The 27,538-nt window shown below is 56.2% G+C and overlaps 1 protein-coding gene across 4 annotated transcripts; it reads left to right on the top strand.

The window, feature by feature from the left end:
* IGF2BP2 (insulin like growth factor 2 mRNA binding protein 2) lies at positions 1–26,642 on the top strand. 4 transcript variants are annotated; one of them, XM_054835105.1, is made up of 18 exons: positions 1–349; positions 934–994; positions 10,687–10,735; positions 11,078–11,129; positions 11,659–11,722; positions 14,775–14,847; positions 14,980–15,047; positions 19,126–19,260; positions 19,702–19,824; positions 20,025–20,160; positions 20,356–20,484; positions 21,399–21,422; positions 22,874–22,942; positions 23,094–23,210; positions 23,470–23,544; positions 23,791–23,922; positions 24,238–24,351; positions 24,888–26,050. In XM_054835105.1, the coding sequence occupies exons 1-18, from the start codon at positions 160–162 to the stop codon at positions 24,981–24,983; spliced, it is 1,707 nt and encodes a 568-aa protein (XP_054691080.1). In that variant the 5' UTR covers positions 1–159; the 3' UTR covers positions 24,984–26,050. The 4 variants fall into 4 exon arrangements, 3 of the variants coding, with proteins under 3 accessions (XP_054691080.1, XP_054691078.1, XP_054691079.1); XR_008578256.1 differs by adding an exon at positions 26,114–26,642 and having other exon boundaries at positions 2–349; positions 14,775–15,047; positions 24,888–25,055; XM_054835103.1 differs by having other exon boundaries at positions 3–349; positions 14,775–15,047.
* Positions 26,643–27,538: the final 896 nt, after the last annotated feature.

Genomic DNA, 27,538 nt, shown 5'->3' with positions numbered 1-27,538 from the left:
CTCAGCTCGGCTCGGCTCCGCCCGCTGCCCGCCGCTTGTTGCAGGCTCCTGCGGGGCTGGGGCTGGGGCAGGACGGGTGGCGCAGAGCCGTACCCTCCCGTCCCCGCGTCTCTACCGACCGCCGAGGGCGGGGAAGAGCCGGGGGGGGGGGGCTCCCCCATGAAGCGACGGAGGATGAACAAGCTGTACATCGGGAACCTCAGCCCCGCCGCCACCGCCGACGACCTCAAGCAGCTTTTCGGGGAGAGGAAGCTGCCCCTGGCCGGCCAGGTCCTGCTCAAGTCGGGCTACGCCTTTGTGGATTACCCGGACCAAAACTGGGCCATCCGAGCTATCGAGACCCTCTCCGGTGAGCCCGGCGCCGCAGCTTCCCCCCCCCCCCCCGCCCTCCGGCATCCCCCCCAGCTCCCCGCCCCCCCCACTCCCGGGGCTCCCCCCTACCTCCATCGGGGCTCCCCCATCCCGCTGCCCCCCCCCCTCCGGGCATCCCCCCCCCCCGCTCCCCTTGTGTGTGTGTGTCCCCCGCTCCTTCCCGCGGCCGCTCCGGCTCTTTCCAACCTCGGGTATTTTTCACTGATTTTTTTCTTCGATTTTATTAAGAAGCGACCGAGCACGGAGCCCCCCGACCCACCACCCCCCCGGCACCCGCTCCCCCTCGGGGACCATTTTACGAGGTGCCCTGCCCCAACTCACCGGGGGCGCGGAGCAAAGGGCGGCCGAAGGGGCGGCTGGGGGCCGGCGGCGGCGGCGGCCGGGGAGGCGCAGGCAGAGCACCGGCAGGGCGGGTACAGGCAGGCCGGGGCGGGGGGGGGAAGGCCGGGGTGAGGCGGGGGGCGGTGGGCTGGAAAAAAGGGTTGGGGGGGGGAGGGAGGGGGGGGGGATACGGGGTTGGGCTGCCCCGGGGTGATGCTGAACGCCCCGCTGTCTCCGCAGGGAAAGTGGAGCTGCACGGCAAAGTGATGGAGGTGGATTATTCCGTGCCCAAAAAGCTCAGGTAACCCCTCACCATCACCCCCCACCCCCCGTCATCCTCACCGCGGGGGGGGGGGAAGCTCCGGGCCCGGGGAGGGAGGCGGGAACCCCGCCGGGTTTTACTTTCGCTCCGGAAAGCGGAGGCGGGGGAAGGGAGATCCCGGCCCACGGCAGCGCTCCCACGGGCCGGTACCGGTTCCCACGGGGGTCCCGGCTGTGGGGCCGGGGGGGGTGGCAGCGGGTCCCGGCCGTGCGTGTGTCCGTGTCCGTGTCCGTGTCCCCCCCCCCCCCGGTGCGGGGCGGCGCTGGGGCGGGCGGGCGCTCCCCGCCGGTGCGAGTGGAAAACAGCTGCTTTTTGGGGGGGGACGGGGACACCGAACCGAACCAAAAAAACCCCTTTTCCCCCCCACTTTCTCCTAGAGGGGCTGGGATTTACACGGAGGGAGGTCGTGCCCAGCAGCGGGGCTGCCAGCGCTGTCAAATAATCTGGTTTTTAAGAAGTAATTCAGCTCCTCGCTCCTTCCGAACGCGTCTTTCCCCCTTTACGCGGCCAGAGGACCCAAAAACTCAAACCCATTTAGATATTGCGTCGAAGCGCGCCCTCTGATTTTAGTCAGGTGTAGGGGAGCGCCGAGGCCGGACGGATGGGAACGTGCCCTTTTAATAGAGAAAATAACCCCCCCGAGCGCGTTGCGTAGCTGCGATGATTATTTTTTGGTCCCCCCCCCCCTTGCTTCCAACCGTGTGTCGGGATAAAAGGTCCGCGCACCGGAATAAAAAACCTGTCGGATGGTCTTGCTGGATAATTTGCTGCTGCTTGGCGTGGAGGTTTGGGCCGTGATTGACGCTCTGAGTATTAAATTTTGAAATTACGGGGAGGGCCGTGGGGGGGGGAAATGCTGTTGTGTAATTGAGGCTCGGTGGGGGAACGGCTCGTGCCCGGCATCACGTGTGCCGGAGCAGGATTTCTTCTTCGTCAGGGATCACACGCTCTCTTACCTTATTAAAAAAAAAAAAAAAAAAAAAGTCTTTAAAAAAATCAAGTTTTTAAAAAAAAAATAAAATAAATAAGATCCTAGCTGGAATATTTTGAAGCTAAATCTCTGCAGCAGCCTTCGGCTGGTCCGCCGATGACTTTTTAAGAGTGATGGAGCCAGAAATTGGGAGTTTGGGAAGATAGTACGGACCCGGGACTTGACCTTTACTGCGTACGAAGGGGATGTAAACAAGGAATTCATCTTTACCTAAGGTCTCCATTGGGCTGGGGTGCTGCTAGTTTTTCTTCTGAATTTTAAAAGAAAAAAAAAAAAAGACATTTAAACAGCCCAGAAATAAATGCTGATTTATTTTGCATCAGCTGGCTCCAAGTGTTCTATTCCAGCTCGGCTCCCAAGTTCCTTCAGATTATTGAGATCTAATTTAAGCTGATATCTTCTTTTTTTTTTCTTTTTTTTTTAACAGCTAAAAAAATATATTCTGCTTTATATTAATATATCCAGTTAGGGGGGGCCGTGCCTTCGCTTCAGTAGACGATAGATTTTATTTTTATAACGTGATTTTTGGCATGGAACTGAGCCTCACGTGGTCATGTTTTAGTCTCCCCCCCCTTTAAATTTGTAGAAAATCCAATTTTTTGGTAGTTATAGTCGAGTCGCAGAGAGGCGCTGGGATTTCGGGGGGGGCGGGGGGGCTCGATCGTGTAAAATCCTCCCGGTTATTTAAATGAGGTTGTGCTTTAATTGGGTTTGGGGAACCTGAGCCACTCTTGGCTCTCGTCCCCCGACGTTTCTGCGTCACGGGGATGGGAACCAGGAGGTGCCGATGCCCGGCGCTTCCTCTCTGCGTTCACCTGGAGCGCTTTATTTTTATAACCGAACGCAGATAGATTTTTAACCGACGTATTTCTACGCGTATAAATACAATTTAATAAGAGACGGGCTGGAAAAGACCCTCCGACGTCTGTAGGTAGGGAAGGGATTTCCTCGAGGTGCCGTCGGGAGTTACTGGCAGGGGGTTGTTTCTCTTCCCGTGAAGGCAAGAATGAAACGTGACGGCAGCGGGAAGGAGCGTGAATCCCGCCTGATCTGCCTCGCACGAGTTAAAAATCAGCAGTTCTGCTGCCATGCGGATGGTTTGGGCTCCTATAGGAAGGATCCAACAGTATCTCAATTGTTTTTTGTTTTTTTTTTTTTTTTCCCCCATTTGTATATGCTGTATTGTGCCTCGGAGAATTAAAGGAAAAAAAATCCCCCTCTTTTTTTTTTTTTTTTTTAAGTAGACATTTAAAAAATTTGAATTGATTTTTAAATTCAGCGGGAGCAGAGAATGCTTTTATTCACTTCAAGCGGGGCGATGCCATCCCTCTTCAAGAGTATTTTGTAGCCGGGGCGTTGCGGTGAGGGAAGCATCAGCGTCTTTCCCTTTAAAGATAGGTTGTACGTCTCTGAAATCTTTGAAAATCCTGGTAATGGGAAAGAAAGGCATTAAAAAAAAAAATAATTAGGATTGCTTGTGAAATATGGAAGGTAAAACACAGCCCCCCCCCCCCCCATGCTGATTTTTATACAGGGATTGGATAAAAATGATGAGTTCAATAAGTAGCGGGGATGTAGCGAAGCCCTGTTTAACGTCCCCAACTCAGTGAAATTTTCGGGTTCCTGGTTGCGAAGGTGCCGTTTAATTTCTGCTTCTGCCGTAATTTTCAGCAATGAGAAATAAAAAGCACGAGGAGCATCTGAAGAGCGCGGAGGGGGAGGCTGGCGGAGGGAGCTCGGGCTGGAAATCTCTCCAATATTAAAAATAACAATTTTTGCTCTTGTAGTAAATGGCAAAACTTGGGTGTTTTTACCGCGGGAGGGGTAGCGATGAAAATACCTGCCCGAGCAGCTTTACCGGGGTGATTTTGTGGGATCTGCGAGATTTTTCTCCTATTTCAAAAGGAATTACCCTTCAATAAGGTTCCTCTCCTGAGCATCAGTTCAATTCTGGTTTCCACGTACTTTGGCTGTAGTTAGTTAGTTAGTTAGTTTTCCCCACCCCCTTGTTTTTGAACCCAAAACGCCGGTGACGGTAAGGCTGGGAATAAATGTACAAACCCTTTTATCTCCCCATAGGCAGCCCGGCTTTTCTTTCCTTACTATTAATTGCTTACCGTCGATGAGATGCTTAATTAGGGGAGAGGAAATCCTCGTGCAAACCAGTTGCTTTGGCAGGAAAAGCCACCGGCACCTATTTGCGCGCGCGCGTCTATAAATACACGCGGGGAGCGGAAAAAAAAAAAAAATACTCCCGTGGCGTTCCAGGTCTAATCTCTCTCTCGTTTAAAAAATATCTCTAATTTAAATAAATAAATAAATAAATAAATATAATAATATTTAGGGAAACCTAAAGAGCAAGAAGAGATTTTTCTCCGGCCGCAGCGTGGGGAGGGTTTGCGTCGCTTCGCCAAGAGAATTAAAACTTGCTGGCGATTTTCTTGTGAATGGTATACGTTGGGTTACGCCAGATTGTAAATTGAATTTAGAGTGTTAGAAGTGGGGCTGCTCTCAGTCCTAGCCTGAGGTTTTTTTATATATATATATATTTCATACCTTTTAGTATCTTTTGTATTTATATAAATTAATAATGGATCGTTTAGTATTTGGAGTATTTAGTATCTCTCTATATAGTATCTTTTATTTATATATATATATAGAAAAGGTACTTTTTATCTATACTTTTAAATGCATAATTATATTCTAAATATATGTTTATATATCAAAATATACTTTTTGCTATATTTATAGCCTCATGGAATGGTTTGTGTTGGAAAAGACCTTTAAAGGTTATTTAACCCAACATCCCCCCCAATGAGCAGGGACATCTTCGCCTAGCTCGGGTTGCAATGTCTTTTTTTTATATATATATATATATATACACACGCGCACGTATCCGTGCATAGACACACTCACGCGTATAGATGAGGACACGGGGAATCCCCTCCCGCCACCGGGTTTCCCATAGGTCTCGGATGCGTTTCCCTATGGAGCTGGCCAGGAGGAACCCCCGGAGCTGATCCTTCCCTGGATGGACTCCGGCGCTCGTTAGAGCGGGGTGCGACGTCATCGCTCCTTTTGCGCGCTCCGCGTTCAGGTGCGGATAAACTGGGAGCTGGTGGTGTCGGGGTTGGTTTGTTTGCCGGTTCTTTGCCGCTCGCTGGGATGCGGGGATGGGAGCGGGGTGATGTCAGGGACGGGAGCGGGGCGATGTCAGGGATGCAGGATGGGGCGCGGAGGACGCCGGTGGGTGACCTTGGCCACACCGTCCGTGCTGTTCTTGGTACCACCACGCAGCCTACCTGGGTTTGAAGGCAGTGGGGAGAGAGCAAAGGCAGAAGGAAAATAACACCCGAGTGCTATCGATAACTCCCTGTCACCTTTGTCGTTTTATACTTTCTCCGGCGCTTTAAACTTGCCATTCTGCGCCCGCCATCCGTCCGCCCTCCCTGGGGAGAGGTGGGTGCTGGCGCTGGGGGGGGACGGCGGGGCGGGTGGCTTTGGGTGGCAGAGGATGGGAGCCAGCTCGGGTGCGTCCCCCTGCGCCCCCCTGTCCCCCGGGCTGGCAGCCCTGCCCCTGCACCGGCTTGGTCTTCCCTGCACCCCCATGCTGAGGGGGTACGGGGCAGGGCTTTTTTTTTTTTTTTTTTTTTCCCCTCTCCCTCCCCTCCTCCTCCTTCCCCCCCCCCCTTCCCCCCCATTTCCCCCCTCCTCCCCCTTTCCCCCCCCCAAGAGCTGTACCAGATGGGACTCTATTTCCCACAGGGCTTTAACCTGAACGGATTTTAATTCCTTAAGAGCGTCAAGGCAAAGCCCCCGGGCTGGGAGGGGAACTGGAGCAGACCCAGCCGCGATGCTCTTGGCAACTGGTTGAAACTGGGGCAGCTCCTTAATGCTTATCCAGCCCGGTGCTGATGGAGCCGTTGCTCGTTAAGATCCGCCGCCAGATTGGGTTGGGCGAGAGCAAAACTTGTTGAGGATGACCCCGATAGACCAACAAAATTATATATGATAATCAAGAGAGGCAAAGCCAACTGTTTTTTTTTTTACTTCCCTGCCTGGTTAGGGGAGCGTGCCCGGCTCCGGCTCCCAGCTGCTGGGTCTGAAAAATTCAGGTGGGACTGAGTTTGGACCCCACCTGCTGATGAGCATCGGTTTTGGTAGATGTTTTCTTGCCTGGGACAAATATTTCATAAATCAGGCAGGGCTGATGAGGAGGCAGTAGGTTTCCAGCATGTTTCCCCCTCTATTTTTCCCCAGTTCTCTTGAAAACTGATTTTTATTGAAAGCAGGAGCTGCCAGAGAATGTCTTTTCTCTGCCCCCAGCACCGATCTGAGGTGGAAGGTGATCAAATCCCTTTATGGCATTATGACAGTAAGATAATACAAAGCTTGGAGAGAAAATAATCTTCGGGGTTTTTTTAGGGCAAAGAGCAGCAAAGTCATCCCTTACAACCCGTTGTGAGGTTTATATTTAAGTCAGCTGAGTGAAATGGGGTTTCTGGTTCCCAAATGCTCGCGGGAAGGAGGGGAGGTGGAGGTGAAGCCCCCCTGGAGCAGGTGACCAGGGGACGGCGAGCGGTCCGTGGAGGTGCAGCGCGGTGGGCAGGGGAAGGATGGGCAGGCACCGGGAGGGCTCATGGAGGTTGGGCAGGGGGTCTGGTGGCGTGGTTTTATTTCACAGCTTCTCCTCATTTTTTATTCTTCTTCCTCTGTGTCCCTGGATTTTGGGGGCGGCCGTTAGCTGTTATTGCCCTGGGAGCTCTGGGAGGGGTAGCCACGCCGCCGCGCGAGTGCTGCTGCTTACCCGGCCTGCTGGAAAGGGGAAAGATGTGCCAAAAAAACCCCAAACAATCCACCCAATTCTGGGGAATAAACCACAAGTTTTAAGGCATCTTCTGTGTTACTGCTTGATTTCAGCACGTACGGCTCTCCGGCACACGGCTCTCGTTTGTGGCCGTCAGCCGGTGATGCTGGCGGGGCGCGGGTGGCCCGCGGGTTTTCCATCCGCTCGCCCTGCACGGTCACGATACCGACCTCGCAATTTCGGTCTAACCAATGCGTGAAATACGGCACAGCCCTGTCGTGCATTATTTCATGAACCCAATTTGCAGCCTCGCTTGATTAGCGAGCCGGCCCCTTCGTCCTGCGTGTGATGCCGGCCGGCACGCGGTACCCAAAACCCAGCTCTGGGATGCAGGAGACGTTTCCTCCTCGAGCCAGAGTAGCTGCCAGCACTCAGAACCATTTTTGTTTGAATTTAGCAGGTCAAAAAAGCAGGTGAGCCCATACGAACCCAGTTTCTTCAGCGCTTGAGGCTGATGCTTGGTTGCCACAGAGATGGCTGGTGGGCGCGTGCAGGTAGGGAAGAGCAAGAGGGTGATGCAGAAAAACAGCTCTCGTGGTTATCTGAGGGCAGTTCGCTGCAGCAGGGCTAGTGGCACGACACATAATTAAGTGTTTTTCCACAAACTCCGTGCCCATATTTACTGGTTATTATGATTTATTATTTTTTTTTTCTTTTTAATTCCTACCAACCTGCTGCAAAACAGGTTGGGCGCGCCGGGGGTTGCGCATGCACGCCAAAATCGCTCCCGTGTCTCCCAGGTTTTGGGAGGAAGGAGGAAAATGTATATAAAGGGGTATTCTGCCCCAAAGTCCTCCTAAGAGTAGTGTTGGAGGAGGGTGGCCTTGAACTCTGCTGCCCTGTCCCACGAGGACCGCGCGTGGTCCGTGCCCCAGCCCCGGGAATGACGCATCCATCCGTTGTGGCCCCGGGTAATACATCCATCACGCCATCAGTGATGACCACGCGTGGTCCAGCGCCGCTTCAACCAGGTGGGGAATTACGAGAGCTATCAAAAATACACCTGGTAGGAGTAATAATCTTATTTTAAATGCTGAGCGGTGATAATGAGCTGCTGGGAGACCCTGCTGGGTGGCGGGGGTGAAGCCTTGAGCATCATTTGGGTATCTTTAGATGCTCCACGTTAACTCAGAGGGACGTTGGAAGAGGGACTACCCTGTAGCGTCCCGTTGAGAAGTGGGGTTACGCAGCACCTTGCTGTGGTCCTTCTCTTTGGGTGTTTCGGGAGGCGGGTAGCGGCACGGAGCGGTGAGGCAGCACCTCGGGGGACCGGGGCTGCCCTGGCATCTCCCTTGGCAGAGGTGCAGGGAGATGACGCCCCGGTGCGATTCAGTTCAAGGGAGAGGCTTTTCGACACCGCGGCGAGGGGACCACGTCCAGCGTGCTGATTCCACTTGGCATGACCTGCTTCAAAATGCCCCGCGTGTCCCGGGCTCCTGGGCTTCAGTGACGGGGCGAGCTGAGCCAGATGAACCCCAAAAGGAAGGTGGCTTCTCTGTGGTCCAGCCGGTAACATCCATGGGCACAGACGCTTCCCAGGCTGGGGGAGGACGGCCGTAGCGATGGGTTGGCTTGCAGCTGAGCGGTGGCATCTTGGGAGAAGGCAGGTGAAGGTGCCGCCGGGTCTGTTTTGGGGCTGGAAGGTTGTAGAAGTCACTGGGCAGCACGTCCGGCTCTTTGTCGGTGGGGAGAGGCCAGTCCTGAGCTTCACTTGGGCTTTTGGAGCTGAGAAGGGCTTTTCCCTGGAAAGCTTTCTGGTGCCGGCGGTTTGAGACTCGCTGGCACTTGGGCTGGGATTTGCTTGGGCAAACTGGCCTCGCTGTGTGCCACCGCTGGGCTCGGGAGCAGGATGCGTCGCTCGGAGCTGGGCACGTGTCACCTCCCGGGGCTGGACCTGGATGCCGTGAAATAGTCCCTCTGGGAGATGTTCATGAGCTTTACAAATGAAACGTGTCCTGTTTTCTGGAGTGGGCCCTGCAGAGTGTTTGTACCGGGGGTGGAGGTGTGGGGTCAGTCATGGGCGGGTGACAAGGACAGGCAGGAGAAGGGTTTAGGCTGTTGGTGAGTAGCGCAGGACTGTCGTTGCTGTGGTTCCCCTTGGGCCAGGTCGTCCTCACTGCCTCCTTCCTGGCATGGGGTGGGAATGGCTGGAGGATGGGATAGTGTAGGATGGGGATGGATGGGATGGGGTAGGACAGGATGGGGTTGGAGCTGAGTGTAGGGTTCGTTGTCCATTGCTGATCGCACCTCTGACCACGCCTGTATGAGCAGCACATGAGATGTGAGGTTCCTTGGTGGTTTCAGCTGCTTCACAAGGCAGACGGTTGTCCATCACGAGGTTCTGGTTGTCCTGTGCTATTAGTGCTGCTGCTGTAGAGGCAGAAGGATCGTGTCTGGAGCATGCCAACCTCCAGTGCTGCGGTGCACGGCTCTCCCTGGCTGCATTGGGTCTGCATAGGCCAGCCTTTCCTCCAGTTCTCCCTGTGCTCCGCATTTCCTCCCTGTCCCCGGTGTCTGGCCCCAAACTACCGTAGAAACTCTTTATCTGCCAGAATTGTAGGGTGCAGAGGTTCAGGGTGCACAGATGCAACAAGCAGCGAGTGCAGGGACCAACCTCACTGCTTGGGCCAAAGTTTGAAGGTCTCGTTTTCCAGCTGAAGACCGCTGGTGGAATCAGGGTGTTGGGTGCTGAAGGTTTGCAGGTGAGCAGAGCTCCTCCTGCCTCCTCCGGCGGGGCTCATGCTGCAGGATTTGGCCCAAAGCCCCCGAGTGTTGCTGTCCAGCTGCTGGTGGCTGCTTGCACATCCCCAGATAGTGTTCAGGCTGGTGGTACCAGTCCTTCCAAGCATCCTCCTTGGGCTCATCCCAAGGAAGGGCAAAGCTTCGTAAAACCAGCTTCTAGCTGCCGATCGGCTCCCGAAAGCCAGCCGTGTGTGTGCACATGGGGTGACTCGGTCAGAAAACTCATCCCTGATGTTGGGAGTGGTGGTCTGTCTCTGCTCTGATCAGAGCATTAGAGCTGGACGAGGCGAGAACACAGGACACTGCTTTGGTCAGAGCTGATTGACTACAAGCAGGATTATGAATGCTGATCTGGGTGGACAGTGGATGAGTTCATGGCTTGGCTGAGTCCTCCATTGACTTGGGTGTCTCAAAACTCCCCACTGCCCAAGCACGTCGTCTTGCAGCCAGGTTGGGGAGGTGTTTGGTGGCCATTACCTCTTGGGAAGTCTTTGCAATGCTTCCTGTGCATCCATGCCCCAATGCTGCACCACAGCGAGGTTGGGAGTGCAACCACCTGAGGTTAGGTGTGTTGGCCATCTCCAAGGGCAGGCCTCTGAGGATCTGTATTTAGGTTTCCCCACGGAAGCCAGCCCTACATTGCTGAGAAGTGGCGGACATCAGTAGGATGCACCTTTGGAGAGCCCCCTCAAGGGATAGCAGGGCTGGCTGTGGTGGGTCTCGGGGTCCTGTCCCCCTGCAGTGCGATCGGGGGGGTGTGCGTGTGTGCGTGCATCCTGCCCGTGCCTGTGTGGCCGTGACTCTGCAGAGGCTCATTTCAGGAGCTTTCTTTGGAAAACCAGCAGCCAGCATGAGGAGGGAGCATTCCCAAGACAGCTTCAGCCCTAGCAGGAGGTGACCAAGGCAAGGCTGGGAGGAACGGCTTTCTCCAGGGCTGAGCTGCTCCAGCTGGGCGCAGGGAAGCAGGATGCTTCAGCAAGCTCTCACCAGCTGCCGTCCGCTTCCCAGAAAGCCTTTTCCCCCGTGCTGTGGCGTGCCTGCAGACCCTAACCCAGGGCTTTGTCTTTGCAGGAGCAGGAAGATCCAGATCCGAAACATCCCCCCCCACCTGCAGTGGGAGGTAAGAAGCAGCCAATCCTAAAAACATCTGGCTGTGCTGCCAGAGCTTGTGGTCTGCACGTGGGCCACCCTTTACCTGCCCAGTAACCCCAGGAGGGAGGTGGAGCATGAACTGGGCTCCATCTCCTGCCTGCTTGTGGGTCCCGGAGCCGTGGGGCATCGTTGGGATAATGAGGTGTGGGTGGGTGAAGGCGTTTAAGCAGTTGGGTGATGCTGGCTCTTTGGAGGGGGGGTCTGCGGGTGAAGCAGACTCTTCCCCTGCCTGCTCCCTGCCTGCTCCCTGCCTGTCCAGCAGCCTCTCCTGCCCGCCTCACCTGCCCCGTTTGCTGCTCTCTCCCCCCAGGTTCTGGATGGCCTGTTAGCTCAGTATGGGACGGTGGAGAACGTAGAGCAAGGTAAGATGGTCCAGCATGGTCCTCATCTGTGCAAAAGTCCCAGTGCTGCTCCCCAGTTCTGCCCACGCTGGAGGAAACCCAGTGGGGTGAAATCCAGTTTTCCCAGTCGTTGGTACTGGGCTAAAATGGTTTTCCCTGCGGACACAGGCTCTGCTGGCCACCCATCCGGTGGTGGGATGGCACAGGCCATCAGTCCTTCATCCCCAGGGCTTCTCCTGGTCGCTGGCAAATTAAAAAACCAATTGTCCCTGCAAGCAAAAACGAGCCGAGTGTTGTTTGGGGTCTGCTGGCGGATCGGTGATGTCCAGGCTGTGCACCCTCCTTGGCCGGGGTGGCAGGATCCGGCCTTGGCACCTTCTGGTCCTTCACCAGCCCAGACCCATCCTTGTGCTGGGGGAATACAGCCTTGCACGAGCGGGACAGGCATTTCCCTCCCACCCTCCCCATCTCCATCCCTGCCCCGGCGCGTACCGGTGGCGACGTCTCTCTCCTCCCCTCTCTAACGCTCCTTCTCTTGCTTTCCCCCCAGTCAACACAGACACAGAAACAGCCGTTGTCAACGTAACGTATGCAACTAAAGAAGAAGCAAAAGTGTAAGTGTTGGGATTTTTTTTCCCATTTTGTCCATATTTTCACACCACCTGAACTTTTCCCAAGGAATTGCAGGCTTCTTCCAGACTTCTTCTTGTCTCCTTGGGTTGTTCCTAAGCTCTTACAGTGTAAGCTTCAAGTGCCTTAAGGGCTGTCTGGGTATCTTCTCAAGATACAGCAGGCAGACGTTGGGTTTATCTTCAGCTTTGTCATCTCACGTGTCTTCTGCCAGCGGTCTTCTCTGTGTCCCACTGCTGGGTGATCTCCTGCCTTCTCCCCTTGCATGGGAGATGGGGTTTCTCATGGTGCCTCATCATACAAGCACAGGCTGGACCAACTTGGGGCCATTGGCCCGGTGGTTGTCCCCTCTTTCTCTGTGCCTTCTCCTTTTGTCCCCAGATGGCTCCCAGAGGTACCATCTTGCAGTTCCCTTTGGACACTGTCCTTCCTACAAGGTCCTCTGTGGGGTTGCAGCGGCCTTGTCTTCAGGGAGCAAAGCGCTCTAGAAAGCTGAGGGTCAGGTCAGATAAGCAGTTCGTCAAGGAGTCGTCTTCCCAGGTTGGAAGTCCAGACCTAAACTGGGAATGCACTGGATTAATCACCAGTCTGATCACCCAGCCTGAGCTGCTGAAGCGGTGGAATATGGTGAAGGAGGTGGGAGAGATGGTGAAGAAATGCTGAGATGATGGGAGATGTAAGTACCCTCCACCATTTGGGGAAAAATCAAGTTGGAGACCAAAATATGCAGAGACTGTCACCTCCTGCTTCCTGGAGTCAAGAGAAACTGGCAGGTCGAAAAGTTCTTCTGCCGTGGACAAGAGAGGGCCTTTGGGTGGATGAATAACTGGTTAGAGGAGGTTAGACAGAGCCAAGGGGTCCATGGCTGGTTTCTGCAGGGGAGGGAGACCAGCAGAAGGTAAATCACCTGCATGTTGTGCAGAGGAGTCAGAGAGAAATGCCACCCAGCAAGCAAAAATAAAAGGATGGAAGAACCCGTTGAGGCTGTGCATCAGTGCAGTAGCGCTGTGTGAAGACGTACGTAAAGATCTGAGTTGACCCATCATGAGGTTGGACTTGTGAGGACAGAGATGGGGAGAATGATCTGCTGGTCCCGGAGGCCAGAGGAAAGTCCTCCTTGCTCCTTGGGTGTGCTCCAGCCTTGGCTGGCCAGAGGAAGGTGCTGTGGACCACATATAAACACAGCTGCGTCTTGGGATGTGTCAACAAAGGAGCTGTGGAGTCCAGGCCTGGCAAGGAGCTGCTTGCAGTGGTGCGTTTGTGTGCCTGCCTATAAGTAGGCAAAGCGAGATGCGGTTGGAAGAGGGAAGAAGCAAGGCTGAAGCCGTCACCGCTCGTAGAAGTCATCGCAGACTCTGGCATGGCTGAGTGTCTGCGGTGGGTTGACCCGGGCTGGACACCAGGAGCCCCCCAAAGCCGCTCTATCACCCCCTCCTCAGCTGGGCAGGGGAGAGGAAATAGAACGAGATGAGGACAGTGAGAGTCACTCACCAGTTACCGTCACGGGCAAAACAGACTCAACTTAGAAAAAAAATTATCTAATTTATTACCAAGCAAGTCAGAGCAGAGCGATGAGAAATAAACCCAAACCTTAAACCCCGTGTCCCCGTCCCCCCAGGTCCCTCCTTCCCGGGCCCAACTTCACCCCCCATTTCTCTCCCCCCTCCCCCAGCGGCACAGGGGGACGGGCAGTGGGGTTGTGGTCAGTTCAGCACACGGTGTCTCTGCCGCTCCTTCCTCCTCAGGGGAGGACTCCTCACACTCCTCCCCTGCTCCAGCCTGGGGTCCCTCCCACAGGAGACAGTCCTCCACCAACTTCTCCATCATGAGTCCTTCCCATGGGCTCACAAACTTCTCCAGCGTGGGTCCCTCTCACGGGGTGCAGACCTTCAGGAGCAAACTGCTCCAGCGTGGGTCCCCCACGAGGTCACAAGTCCTGCCAGCAAACCTGCCCTGGCGTGGGCTCCTCTCTCCACGGGGCCACCGGTCCGGCCAGGAACTTACTCCAACGTGGGCTTCCCACGGGCCACAGCCTCCTTCAGGTGCCTCCACCTGCTCCGGTGTGGGGTCCTCCATGGGCTGCAGGTGGAATCTCTACACCCCCTCATCCTTCCTCCACGGGCTGCAGGTGGAATCTCTACACCCCCTCATCCTTCCTCCATGGGCTGCAGGGGGACAGCCTGCTTCACCATGGTCTTCACCACGGGCTGCAGGGGGATCTCTGCTCCGGCGCCTGGAGCTCCTCCTGCCCCTCCATCTGCACTGACCTTGGTGTCTGCAGAGTTTCTTACATCTCACTCCTCTCTCCGGCTGCAAAAAGCTCTCTCTAACTGGTTTTCTTCTTCTTAAATATGTTCTCACAGAGGCGCTGATTGGCTTGGCCTTGGCCAGCAGCGGGTCCATCTTGGAGCCGGCTGGCATTGGCTCTATCAGACACAGGGGGAGCTTCTGGCAGCTTCTCACAGAAGCCACCACTGTAGCCACCCCCGCTACCAAAACCCTGCCACGCAAACCCAATGCAGCATCATACCGCTGAGGAGGGGCTTGGGGGGATGAAGAGTCCAGGTGCTGCACCCCCAGCCTCACCGAGCTGGAAGGAAACTTGGGGTTCCCAGTAGAGGGGCACCATGTGCCATGTCCTTCTCCTTGGAGCTCTTGCTTGGAGCCCCTCTGTCACCTTTTCCATGTCCAAAAAAGCCCACAAGACCATTTCCATGCTGTGTGACAGCTTCTGGCCAGCACTTTCCCCAGGCGAATTGGCAGATGCCTGGGCTGGATTCCCACCTCTGCTGGGGGGACAAGCCGTGTGCCAGCCCTGGGCATCACCCACACAGGAGGGGACATCGACCCACCACGCTATGGGGCTTGCTCTGCATGGGGGAAAGCATTCTGGCTTCCCGTGGCCACCTTCTCTGGGCTGGGGAGGGAGGAACGTGCAGGGTTGGGGCGGGACCACGGTCTACAAGGTGAAGTTCTGGAGGTGTACCCATCCCCGGAGAGCCCCTCACTGTCCCCCCGCCTCTCCCTACCTTGCAGAGCAATTGAGAAGCTGAGCGGCCATCAGTTTGAGAACTATTCCTTCAAGATTTCCTACATCCCGGATGAAGAGGTGAGCTCCCCTCCGCCCCCGCAGCGATCCCGCCGCGGGGGCCACTCTTCCAGGGAGCGGGGCTCCTCCCCGGGGGGCTCCTCACAGCCCAAACAGCTCGATTTCCCACTGCGGATGCTGGTGCCCACGCAGTTTGTTGGTGCGATCATAGGAAAGGAGGGCTTGACCATAAAGAACCTTACTAAGCAAACCCAGTCCAAGTAAGTACCTCGAATGGTTTTGTTTCCTTCCGTAGGGCGCTGTAGGTCCCCGGAATGGGTCCTCCGTGCACTCGGGGCCGGCCAATGCTGTTTTCTTGGGGTGCAGCCTTCAGGGGACAGTAGCAGAGCCCACGTCCTAAACCGTTCGCGCTGGCCAGGGGGGGTCTGGGTGCGGCGAGAGGGGGATGCACGTTCCAAAAAGCCAGGAGCGGGTCTCTAAAGCCTAATCGTGAGGACAGCTGGGGACGAGGCTTTAGGGAGAAATGGCAAGTTGGGGGATAAACTGCTGGAAGGGGGATCCAAGGTACAGAGGTCAGTGCCCGCGCGGTCTCTGCCCTCGGGATTTGCTCGTTCCGCAGTGCCCCGTATGGGCTGGAGCTGTTGTAGGGGGAAAGGGGGCACCGTGGGAGCGCTGCCTTGAGAAGGATGTGCTTGTCGTAACTATTTGAAGCCTTTTTTTTTTTTTTTTTTTTTGCAATCTAACATTTTTATTTTTGAAGGGAGAAAAAAAAAAAAAGGGGTGGGGACTGTCTTGCCAAAGTTCTCCATGTTTCTCTTGTCAATGTTCACATTGATTTCACCTCTGATTTTCTGCATGGTTTTCCTGCATGGTTTGTTCCTGCCCAGATTTGTTTGTGTTTAACCCAAAGCTGTCTTCTCCCATGCTCATCATCCTGAACCCGGTGGTCCCACAGGACATAGGACTCCTGTACCAGAACGTCTTCCAGGGCGTCCTAGTTCTCAGAGAAGCTTTTAGAGGCAAATTATTTGGTAATAGTGCGTCCGCTTGAGCAGGAGGTAGGAAGATGCGCTGCTCTGCAGCCAAGCGAGCCAAACCCCAGCGTTGGGTTTGCAAGAAGAGGTTTGTACGGAAAGGGGGCAGACACGTAGGGAGAAGAGCTCTTTGAGCCCGGCTAGCCCTAGACCGTGGCCACCTAGTAGCCATGAGCTGGTCCCAGTTGGCCGCAAGCCCTTCTTCTCCAGGTGAGTCCCCTGGTGTGATGAGCAGCAGGAGTAGCTGTGTCCTTGCCACCCAAGACTGGAAGGTTGCCCTTTGCAAGCCCTGAGCCTGGTGAGCAAGGTGGGAGGCACCAGCTGCTGGTTTCTCCCAACCACGAGGCCAAACGCTGCTGCCTGGGGCAGTTTCTGTCACCAAGCTGTCTCTCTTTGTGGGTTGGCTCCCCATGCCTGCCCCGAAGACCTGGTGCCGTGGAGGAAAGCCGTGCTCCATGCCCTCAGCTCTCCTGACCTGCCCGAGGAGGCCATGTGCCGTGGTGGGCCACCACCTGCACTCCAGCCTTGGGCAAAGGGGACCTCATGCACCCAGCCTGGGCAGTCGCAGGAGGCTGTTGCCTTCAGTTTGGGGTGTCAGCCCGCAGCTCTGTCCCTGCTCAGGCCACCCTCAGCCACCGATGTGATGATCCTGGCGACGAGGGAGCTGGTGACGTCCTGTTGCATGGCCCCTGCTCCTACCCAGAGCAACGTTGGGTCCTGGATTCCTCTGGTCACATAGGACTTCACCCCTATCTCCACACACGGTGATGCCCAGAGATGCTCCTGAGCTCCAGGGGACAAAACTGACCCCAGGTTGAGCCATCTTCTTCCTTGCCTGAGGAGGAGCCCAGACCAAGAGCCGACCCCACCAGACAACCTTCCACAATGACTGCAGCCCTTGTAACTTGATGAGGAGAGGACCATTGCTACCAAGCAGCCACAGGGCCAGGATAACCCTGCGTGTACACTGTACCGTCCACCTTGAGAGGGCAGTCCCTCATGGCCACCGCTCTCTGAAGCATTCTCAGCCCTCCCATAAAGTGTCTTGGAGGTTTTTCCTGCTGCACCATGGGCAAACCTGCCCTGTCCTCGTCCTACCACCCCTGTTGTCAGCTTGTCCCGGTCTCCCGTGCCTGCACCACCCCAGGGTCCCAGACAGCTGCTGAGGGGGTTGAAGGTCCCCTTCTCCATCCTCCCATTAGAATGGAGCTGTGCAGCAGCAGCACCGGGACGTACTGGGAAGTCCAGAGCCCTCCTCCACCCTCCAGCTCTTCGGGGTGGGACATGCCTGAACACAGTGGCCCCTTCCTGGTGTCACATCTTCTCTCTGCAAATCGACCTGATGGTTGCACATCCAGGTGTGGGATGAGTTGGAGGTCAGCTAGAAACCTGGCCGGTGTCCCTCTCCCAGGCTTGTCCAAGGTACTCGTCACTTTGCACATCCATTCAGCCCGTCCGTGGCTCTTGGCCCTTCTTCGGTACAAAGGCTCAGCTACGTGCCCCATCTCCACCAGCCTCAACTGCTTGTGGGTTCAAGAAGCTGCCTGACTCCTGTGGGGTTTGTTGGGGCAGCCATGGATTCCTCATCAGTTCTCCCTAGCTGGGAGCATCAACCCAATGTGACATTGCGGCACCGCTGTCAAGCATGGGCCTGTCATCGCCTCTCGTGGCACATCGTGATGTGTTTGCCGTCTCCCTGGTGGAAGGGGTGGCAGTGGGTGTCCCTGTGCCTGCTGGGTGCTGCCTCTGAAGGAGCACATCCTCCAAGTCAACCTGCTGGAGCTCCAGAGCTGGGAGCACCTTAGAGGGTGTCACACGCAAGTAACAGTATGCAACTGGGTCACTCTGTGCTGTAGACACAACCTAAGGGCAAGGAGAGCTTGGTGGTGCTGGTGCCTTTGTCCAAGCAGGAGCGGTCCCCTGCCCAAGCAGATCTGGAGAGATGTAACCTGCAAAGGGGATCAAACTCTGTCTTCATTCCCTCTTCAGTGCTCAGATAAAACCACCCTGGGGGTCCCTTTCGAGGCTGGTGGGGTCAGGCTCTTCCCTTATCTCAGGGAAGGTTCACCCAGCTGCTCCCCATCTACCTGTAGATAAAGCATCCTTGTTTCTATGCACTGGTTCATGAGCTCCTGGAAGAGTTGACCTTTGCAAACCCACCGTGACCCTGCAGCATCCAAATGTGGTGCTGGTTAGGGGGGACTCTGCACCCCAACCCTTGGCCTTGCATGCACACCAGCACCCGTGAATGATCCCAGTCAGGATGGGAACCTCTTATGAAAACAGAGACATGGCCAGAGGGTGACGTGTTGGAGCTGAGTGCTGGTGGCATTCACTGGGTGGCTGAGCAGCCACTGCCTCACCTTCTCAGAAGATCTGGGCCAGCCCAGCCGTGGCTGCAGCAGTGACAGGGACCCCAAGGTGGTGGCCAATGGCAGGATGGCTGCACAGCATCATCCTCTGGTGGGAAGAGCACATGGACTCACCTGGAGAAGACGGAAAGGTTGCTTACCCCTGTTCTTCAAGACGCGTGGTTGACGTGCAGGAGTCTCCTACCCTGCTTTCCTCTCTCCCTCTCTCTCAGGGCCTTTGCCAGGTACGGTTGAGCTGTGAGGAGCGAGCTGGAGGCACATGCCTCCTCCCCGCCATGAGCTGAGGGGAGGACCAAAGGAGCTAGAGCACGGTCCCTGCTGGTGTGCAAGGGAGAGCTTTCTGGTCTCCCGTGGAAGGGCGTGAGTACAAGCGCTGTTGTTGACGCGTGCCTCCGTGTCGTGACAAATGCTGCCTACGGGTAAGTTGTCTCTCTGTCCCGAAGGACACGCAACGGTCGTGGCAGCCGCTGGTCGCTGGACAGCCTCGGGTGTCGTGCAGAGAGAGAGGTTGAGGTTGGAAGGGACCTTTGGAGACCTCTAATCTTGTCTCCTGCTCCAAGTGGGACTGGTGTCAAAGATGATAGACCAGGTTGCTCAGGGCTTTCTCCAGTTGAGGATTTGTTCTGCCCTCTCTTGATGCATGGTTTGATGTTGATTGACATCCCTCAGCTCCCAGGCAGACCTCAGGTCATAAAGGCGAACGTAGCTCAAACCTGATCTAAACCAACCGAAGCAAAACACTACCTGGGCTTGCATGAGACCAAGTGACCATAGATGTACATCAGCGAGACCCAGGGTCACCCCAAAGCTTGAGCAGGTGTTGAAATGAGCTTTTCTGTGAATACCAAGCTCAGCTCCTGAGCTCTCAAAAGCCTTTGCATGACACCAGACGCATCTCAGGGGGCTCCTCTCTGCCGGTTGTTTCGCCGCAGGGTTGACATCCATCGGAAGGAGAACGCTGGCGCCGCCGAAAAGCCCATCACCATCCATGCCACGCCAGAGGGGTGCTCCGAAGCGTGTCGCATGATCCTTGATATCATGCAGAAGGAGGCCGATGAAACTAAATCGTAAGTGCTCAGCGAAACGGGCGGGTTTATGGAGGGGAGGTAAATTCAGCCATCAGTGGAGAAACAACCATCTTCTGTCGCCTCCCCACCCCCCAAGGCAACTGTTGGCATTCAGAGTTTCAGGATAGAGTCATGGGTCAGTTAATAACTTACAGCTTAATAACTTCTCCATGGTGTGGTTGACAGTGCTGTAGAAACCAGAAGCTCAGGTGGGTCCAAAGAGCACGTAGGCAAACTGGGAGAACCAAACCCCATGAAATACACATGTGCCATTGGGCTTGGGAAGTCCCTGAGTCCCCGTTTCCTGGAAGCTGAGGAGATACAGTGGTGGGAAATGGTCGTGGTTCTTCTGCCCCTCCCACCACATCGTTAGTGCTCGTTGCTGGAAATTGGTTTCCTGGCCAGATGGACTTTCAGATTTTATTTTTTAACCCATTTTAGAGCGGAAGAAATTCCCTTGAAAATCCTAGCACACAACAGTCTGGTGGGGAGGTTGATTGGCAAGGAGGGCCGCAACCTCAAGAAGATTGAGCAGGACACGGGCACGAAGATCACCATCTCCCCGTAAGTCCAATTGAACACCAAGCCACCCCCCTCCATCCAACACGGTACGGGCAGTGCTGGAGCCAGAAGACAGGGCAGTTGCATCCTGCCATGGGCGTTCCCCATCGCGGGTGGGCGTTCCTCATCCCAGGTGGATGGTGACATTGGGCAGGGAGAGGGTGTGTGGTCCCACATTGTCTCAGGATTTATCTGTGGGGTAGTTTGCAGGATTTAACCATTTATAACCCTGAGCGGACCATCACGGTGAAGGGCAGCACAGAGGCATGCTCCAATGCTGAAGTGGAGATCATGAAGAAGTTGCGAGAGGCCTACGAGAACGACGTGGTGGCCGTCAATGTAAGCTCCCAACCCTCCCGCCTGGGATGCCCCTGCTTCAGAGCTGCTGCTGAGGTGGCCAGAAGAAAATTGGGGTGGGGAGTTGATCTCTTATGGCAAGGGTTGGCCCTCACCCATCATGTCCACGTCGGTGGTGAGAACCCCTGAAACCCCACTCTGCCTTTTACATGTTTCTCCGTGTCTTTTCTTTCCCAGCAACAAGCCAACCTGATCCCAGGACTGAACCTCAGTGCTTTGGGCATCTTCTCGACAGGGCTGTCCATGCTCCCATCCACCCCGGGGGCCCGAGGGGCTGCAGCAGCCACCCCGTACCACCCGTTTGCAGTAAGTGCAAGAGGTTTTGGGGTGCAGGGGGACGTGTTCTTGGGGGCAGAGTGGTCTCTAGACTCTCCTGCTGTAGCTTTTGGGTTTGGGTGGACACCATAGCTGTAGGAGCCATCTCATGGGGAGCCTTGAACAAGAGCTCCGACTCTTGGCCCTTTGGGGAAGATGCTCATCACAGTGGCGAAGTGGCGAAGATGGTGAATGAACGTGGCTTGTCCCTCCTTGGATTTAGCTCCCCAGGAAGATCAGCTGCATCCCCATGTGGTGTTGAGCTCGGTTTCACCTGTGCTTAAGGACTGGCCTTGTCCCAGGGGTGCTGCTCTCTGAAGGTGGCCGAGAGCCATCTGTGCCGATGCTGGCATGGAAAAACCATGTAGGTGATCCCAGACCCACCACTGGCTTCTGATGGCATGGACTCGGTTGTGCCCCGTGGGTCTGGTATCGGTGGCCACCTGAACCCACTGGCGTCACCGCAGGGCGTGCAGAGCGTGGCATGGAAGGGGACGAGCAGCATGCCCTCTGCAACCACCGCCATCAGCCTTGGTCCCTGCCCTGGCGCCTGAAGGGCTGTACTTGCTGGGGGCTGATCTTCACCTGACTTCGTAGGCAAGGGTTTTCCTCTGTGGCTGCTGAGACCTGGGGCAAAGCAAGCCTGGGAACCAGTTTCAAAACGTCTGAGGTTGCACGCGGGCAGGGACGGTCCAGCATTGGGAAGACGTGCTCATGGCCAGAGTGTTGATGGAGAAGGTCCATCCCCAACCCACTAGCACCTGCAGAGCACCCTTAGGATGACCACACTCTGTGGTCTGTCTCTGTTAGTCTCTCTAAAAACATCTGCTGAGATGCTTTGGATGCACGGCAACCGGCGCACGGGTTAATTTACTTGTGCTGTTTTCTTTTCCTGGCGACACCAGCAGCAGAGCGGTCGGAGGAGAACGGTGAGTGCCAGGCTGGCGGTGCGGAGGGGTGGATGAGTGTGGTGTGTGTGATGGCCCTGACCGGCACCGAGAGGACCTGTCCGTCTGTCTGTCTGCCTGTGCACTGCCAGCCCGCGGAGGGGAGGATGCTCTGCTGGCATCGGCCGCCCGAGCAAGCGCAGCCTTCAGGAAACGTCTGCTTGAGCGTTCGTTGGCGTGATGGAGAGGAGCTGGGCAGTGGTCGGTGTGGGCTTCTTCACCCCAAAGCTTTGCATGGTCTTTTTCAAGCAGCCCTGGCGAGTCCGAGAGGACCGATTGCCTCTGCCATCATTTTTTTTATAGCAAAACAAGGAGCAGGCAAAAAAAAAAAAACCCCAAACCCTAATAGGAAACCAGCTTGGCTCTGTGGCAGCTCCTACCGCCACGTACTTTGTGTTTCACATCTCGGAGTGGTCATTTCTGACCATGTCCTCAGCAGGCGCCAGTGGCTTTAGAGACCTGGCAAGGATGGAGGACGGGTGAGGAGCCTCATGGTGAAAAGGAGGAGCTGGGGACATGCGGTGCCCTCCCTGGCCGCGAGGACCGTCTGGGCAGGAGAAGGACGTGTTGGTGGAGGAGAGGTGGAGCGGCCCGTGGCCAGAAGGAGAGGGTGAACGCAGGGAACGTGAGCTGAGTGCAGGGAGGAGCGCAAAACTCAGTGTGGAGAGTTTAAGCAGAGGGCTTGGAGCGAGAACAGCGTGGGCCGGGGAGCGAGGTCGGCTCCTCCACCCGACTGGCAGTGGTTTGCAGGCAGCACCTGGTGGCACTTGCCCAAATCCAGACCGGGAGAGAGTTGTGTCCAGTGCCAGGAGAAATGTCTGATGTATTTGAGACATGGAAGAGTTGAAGGGGAGTTGGGTTGGGTTGAGTTGGGGTGCTGGCACGCACCCCTTGCTTTCTCCCTGTCCCCAGCCCGGCCATGCCCTCGCCCGGGTCTCGGGGGAATGTCGTCTTCAGCCTTTGCTTTTTCTCCTCTGGAACTGGAGAAGGGAAACGGTGATGGAAATCAGAGCCAGACCAGACATTTTGCTCAGTTCTCACCAAACCCCCACCTTCTCTGCTGGGGACCGATGGTGTTGCAGCACGGTTTTGCCTTTCCAGGGTTGCGGCTGCTCCGAAAGGCCATAGGGGCTGGTTTTCTGCTGCAGACTCTGCAGGACACAGCTGGAAAAACAGCAGCGGGGAGGGACTGGGGGTAACTGGGAGCCCCCATCCACCTCCCAGCCCCGTTGTGCCGTGCTGCAGGCACAGGATCGGGGCTGCAGCTCACCGCGACGCACCCTCGGGTGGACCTGTGCTCTCTGCGGGGGGTGTTCAGGGACGGAGGGGTTGTCCCCGTGTCCAGGTTCACAGCAGCGTCACGCTGGGGGTGGCCGGGAAGGGGGTGACACGTTGGGGGACATGACTGACCCTCGTTTTCTCTCCTGCCGTAGAGCTCCTCGGCGTACCTCTCGGGTCTGTACGGAGTCCCCCCAGCCGGTGCCTTCCCCCATCAACACCCCGTAAGCACCCCGGCACCTTCTTCCAGGAGATCTTCACTTGGGCACCTCGGGAGGGCGGGCATGGGGATGTTGGCGGGGGGGGGCAGCCACCCCCACCCCACCCCGGGTCCAGCCGGTCCCCTGACCTTCTTGTTCTTCCGTGTCCTCGCAGCTGCCGGAGCAGGAGGTCGTGAACTTGTTCATCCCGATGCAGGCGGTGGGGGCCATCATCGGGAAGAAGGGGCAGCACATCAAGCAGCTGGCGCGGTTTGCCGGCGCCTCCATCAAGGTGAGCAGGGGGCCGCGGGCTGGTCCCAGGCTTTGTGCCTCGGTTTCTCCTTCCTACTGCTGAGGGCAGTGAGCAGGAGCCCTCGGGGAGCAGTTTTGCTCCCCAAAGTAGTAGAAACCCCCGTTATCACCCCTGCTTGGGTAGGAGGGGATGCCCCCACATGGGGTGCCCATGGATTGGGGGGGAACACGTCCCGCGTAGGGGAGGTTTTGCCGAAGCGGGGTAACGCTCACGCTCCTTCTCCCCCATCCCGCCGCAGATCGCCCCGGCAGAAGGCCCCGACGCCAGCGAGCGGATGGTGATCATCACGGGGCCGCCCGAGGCTCAGTTCAAGGTGCGCCGGCCACGGGGGGGGGGGTGGGGGGGGGTGCTAAGGGGCAACTTGAGAGCATCCCCTTGGTCACCGCTGCGCTGCCACCCTGGATTTGCCTCCCTGAGAGCCAGGGGAGCTCTTGGCTCGGTACCGTGGGTTTGATGCTGCCGGACACGGGCACATCGTTGCCGTTGGGGAGGGAGGGCGCAGCGGGTGCCACCAGCACCGCTGCCCGCTGGTTTTACTTCCCTTACGTCTCCTCCCCAGGCCCAGGGCCGAATATTTGGGAAGCTGAAAGAAGAAAACTTCTTCAACCCGAAAGAAGAAGTGAAGCTTGAAGCCCACATCAAGGTGCCTTCCTTCGCCGCCGGCCGTGTGATAGGCAAAGGTGGCAAGACGGTAGGTGTGTGGGGGGGGGGGCGTGCAGGGATGCTCCCCCTGCCCTGGGGCTGCAGAGCTGGGTGTCACCCATTGCCCCTGCCTGCCCCGGGGGGGGGTGGGTGGGTCCAGGGGCCAAAGCCTGGGTGCTCAGTGATTGCAGCAACGTTTTCACCCCAGCCCCGTGTCCTGGTGGTGACTCTCGTTGGGTGGTGACCATCCCAAGGGGCGGGGAGGGGGGACAGGACGGGATGGGACAAGGTGTGACCCACGGCAGCAGCAGGATTTTTTTTGGCTCTTCCACAAGAAAACCCGGGGCTCTGTCGTTTGCTCCAGGTGAACGAACTGCAAAACTTAACCAGTGCAGAAGTCATTGTGCCGCGAGACCAAACCCCGGACGAGAACGAGGAGGTCATTGTTAAAATCATTGGGCACTTCTTTGCCAGTCAGGTAAGGTTTGGCCGCAGCTTTTTCCGTGGTTTCATCCACCAAGGAACGCTGCTGGGCTGGCGGGCGGCCCCTGAGCATCCTGCCGCTCCGGTTTGGATGGTCACCAAGGGTGCTGGGCAGCTCCCCCCAGCTGTACTACCACTACCATGAGAGAGGGGCTTGATTTAACTGAACTACGTGTCTTAGACACCCCGTAAAGTGGCACCCAGGGTGTGAACCGGCTCCTCCCTGGTATCAGCGGGGAGCTCCCGCAGGCACCCACGTCCCACCTCGGGTGCACGTACCACCCCCTTATCTCCTGGCTGCTGGAGCGGGATGGCGGTGCCCCGAAATTCAAGGAGCAGCGCTGGGCGGGGGGGGGGGGGGGGGGGGGGGGGGGCAGCACCAGTTAAATCCCTGTCGTGCGGGAGCAGAGTCACTCCTCCCGTGCTTGGCCTGTAATTAAAAGCTTGGAGGGCGATGAGATGCTGTTGGGGAGGGGGGATCCCACTGCTTGCGGTGCCTGCCCTGACCCCTGGCTTTTGCTGCCCCCCAAGACTGCACAGCGCAAGATCAGGGAAATCGTACAGCAGGTGAAGCAGCAGGAGCAGAAACACGCTCAGGGAGCCCCGGCCTCGCAGCACAGCAAGTGAGGCTCCCGCCGTGCCGGCCAGCACCGCCCGATGAATGTAACCCCGCCGCCGCCGCCGGAACCCCCCCAGCAGGTCAGGGGAGCAAACCAAAGACACCCCCCCCCCCCACCCCCCCAAAAAACCCCCACCCCCAGCGTGGCCGGGGTGCTGCGAGGACGCGCAGCGGAGGGGTACGAGGAGGGCTCTCTCCATCCCACAGCCTCCCCCTCACTCCATCGCCTCCCGACGCTATCCCTTTAGTTGGACTAACGTAGGCAGAGAGAGAGAGATATATATATATATTTTTTAATTATTATTATTAATTTCCTAAAAGCCACCAGTTTCATCCAGGCACAGCCGGAGGAGCTCACTCGGCATGGGGGGGGGGGGGGGCTGCGGCGCTCATCGATTTTAGAATTAATATATCGATAACGAAACTAACGCCAATTTTTAAGTTTTGTAAAAAAAAAAATTTTTTTTTTTTAAATTTCGGGGGAAGGGGGGGATGTTTGTTTTTAGCAAAAGCAGGCTTTTCTAGAGTTTTAAGGAAAGGAGCTAGTCCATTGGTTCTCTAATGCACAGTAGAGCAGAGATGTAGGATTGCCGGGGGGGGGGGGGGGCAGAGGGGGACGGACAACCAACCCCAAACCCAACTATTAAACAAGTGTTAAAAAGCAATTTCTTAAGGGCTTTGAGAAGAGCAGTGCCTGTATGAGCCAACAGAAGGGATACCGTCTCCTAAAAGAGGAATCTCTCTTTCACCCACCCTTTCCTCTTTGCTTCACAGAGTCCAAAACGGGGGTTTGCATCCGTTCTGTCCCCCCTTTGCGGCTGTCTGTCTGTCTGTCCCCCTCTCCATCACTGCCTGCCACAGCCCTGCCCGCTTTAGGCAGGGATGGTTGGGGAAAGATCCCTTTTTTCTCAATGTTAGAGGGAGAGGGGGGAGGGAAAAAAAAAAAACAAAACAACCAACCAGATTTACAAGAGGTTGTCAGCCCAGGGCTGGAAAAACAACTAGCAAAATTTTTTTAAATTAAAAAAAAAAAAGAAAAACCCACCCAACCCCACATGACACACACACACACACACACACACAAAAACTACCTCAGGTTTTCGTACCTCAGCACCTTGCGCTTGTGTTTCCCTTTTAGAGATTTTGTATGCCTTGTAAAACTGATAGTTGGAGCATTTTTTTTATTTTTTTAATAAAAAAAAACGAGTTGGAAAATGATCTCGACCAAGTCAGCTGCGAGGCGGGAGAAGGAAACCATCCCACGTGTCCCAGAGCTCTTCCGTAGTCTCCTTCTGCTAGCTGAGAGCCAGTGGCCATTCCTTCGGAGAAAGCTTGAGAAATGTTAAAAAACACCCAAAAAAAAAAAAAAGAAAAAAAAGAAAAAAATCTAAACATAAAAAAAAAGGGTAGAAAAAAACCCAACAAACCAACCAAGGAAAGCCGTGAAACCCAACGGGCAAGAGGAGGGAACGGGAGCAGCGTGCCGCCGGCTGAGCATGCCGGGGTGAGGTGCCCGTGCCGGCACTGGATGCACGGACTGCGATACCGCGTTGTCCTCTACTGCAAAGTGTTCTGTGAAAAAAGCCACCCAACAACAAGAAAAAAAGGAAAAAAAAAAAAAAAAAAAAAAGAAAAAAGAGAAATATATCCAGCTAACAAGAGCCTGAGCTTGCTATCTGTTGCTTTCTTTCAAGTGCCTCGTGCTGGTCCCGGTTCCCCGTGGTCACCCCATTTCCCTGCCTCCAGCACTGGGGGGGAGGGGGGGGGCATGGGGTTTGGGGGGGGGGTTTTTTTGGGGGCAGGGGGAGGGGAAATGGTTGCAGGTATTGTCAGGCATCGCTTTACCAGTCCCTTGGGGAGCTGTTGCCATCACGAAGCCGCCTCTCCCGGCACTAAACCGCCAGTTAGCGAAGCCAAAAGGATGCTGTGGCCCTGCTGCGGTTATTAACGGCTCGCTAATTATGCTCGTGTAGCTGGAAAGCTCACGTGCCCCCTCCCATAGCTGCTTCTCCACCAGGGCAGGTGGAAGGGCAAGGACCAAAGCAGGACCTGAAATGGTGGCAGGGCTGGGGATGCCAGGCACCGGGGGGACACAGCACCCCTCTAACACCTCAACGCACCAAGGCACGTCACTTGTATCATGCCCACGGTTTGGAAAGGCACAGAGAGAAAGGGGGGGGGGGGGGGGGAAGTCCCTTCCCCACCTACAGCCAACGCAATCGCGTGCGGAGCCTCAGTTTTTGTGTTTGGCGTCGTCCTGCCATCCCCAGGCAGTGGGGAACGACTCCACTCCAGGCTGGTCCTGGGGCAGAGCCAGACTCAGCAGTCCCCAAGGCTCGCTCTGACCCAGAGTCGCTGTCTGAGCCCCCCGCATCCTTCCTGGGGGGTAAGCATCACGTCCCTGGGGCAGACAGCAGCATCGGAAGCGTGCAGAGCCCAAGGCAGCAGCCAGGGAACGCAGCCTGGCGCTCCCCTCAGCCCAGGAAAGCGCCAGCTTGTCACCTCCGAAAGGCCATTTACTAACGGGAAGCGAGGCCCCGATCCCGCACACACCTGCTCACCC

Source organism: Grus americana, chromosome 9, assembly GCF_028858705.1.
Source record: "Grus americana isolate bGruAme1 chromosome 9, bGruAme1.mat, whole genome shotgun sequence".
Lineage (NCBI taxonomy): Eukaryota > Metazoa > Chordata > Aves > Gruiformes > Gruidae > Grus > Grus americana.
Note: the sequence above shows the minus strand (reverse complement) of the source record. Positions and strands in the feature narration are given on the sequence as shown.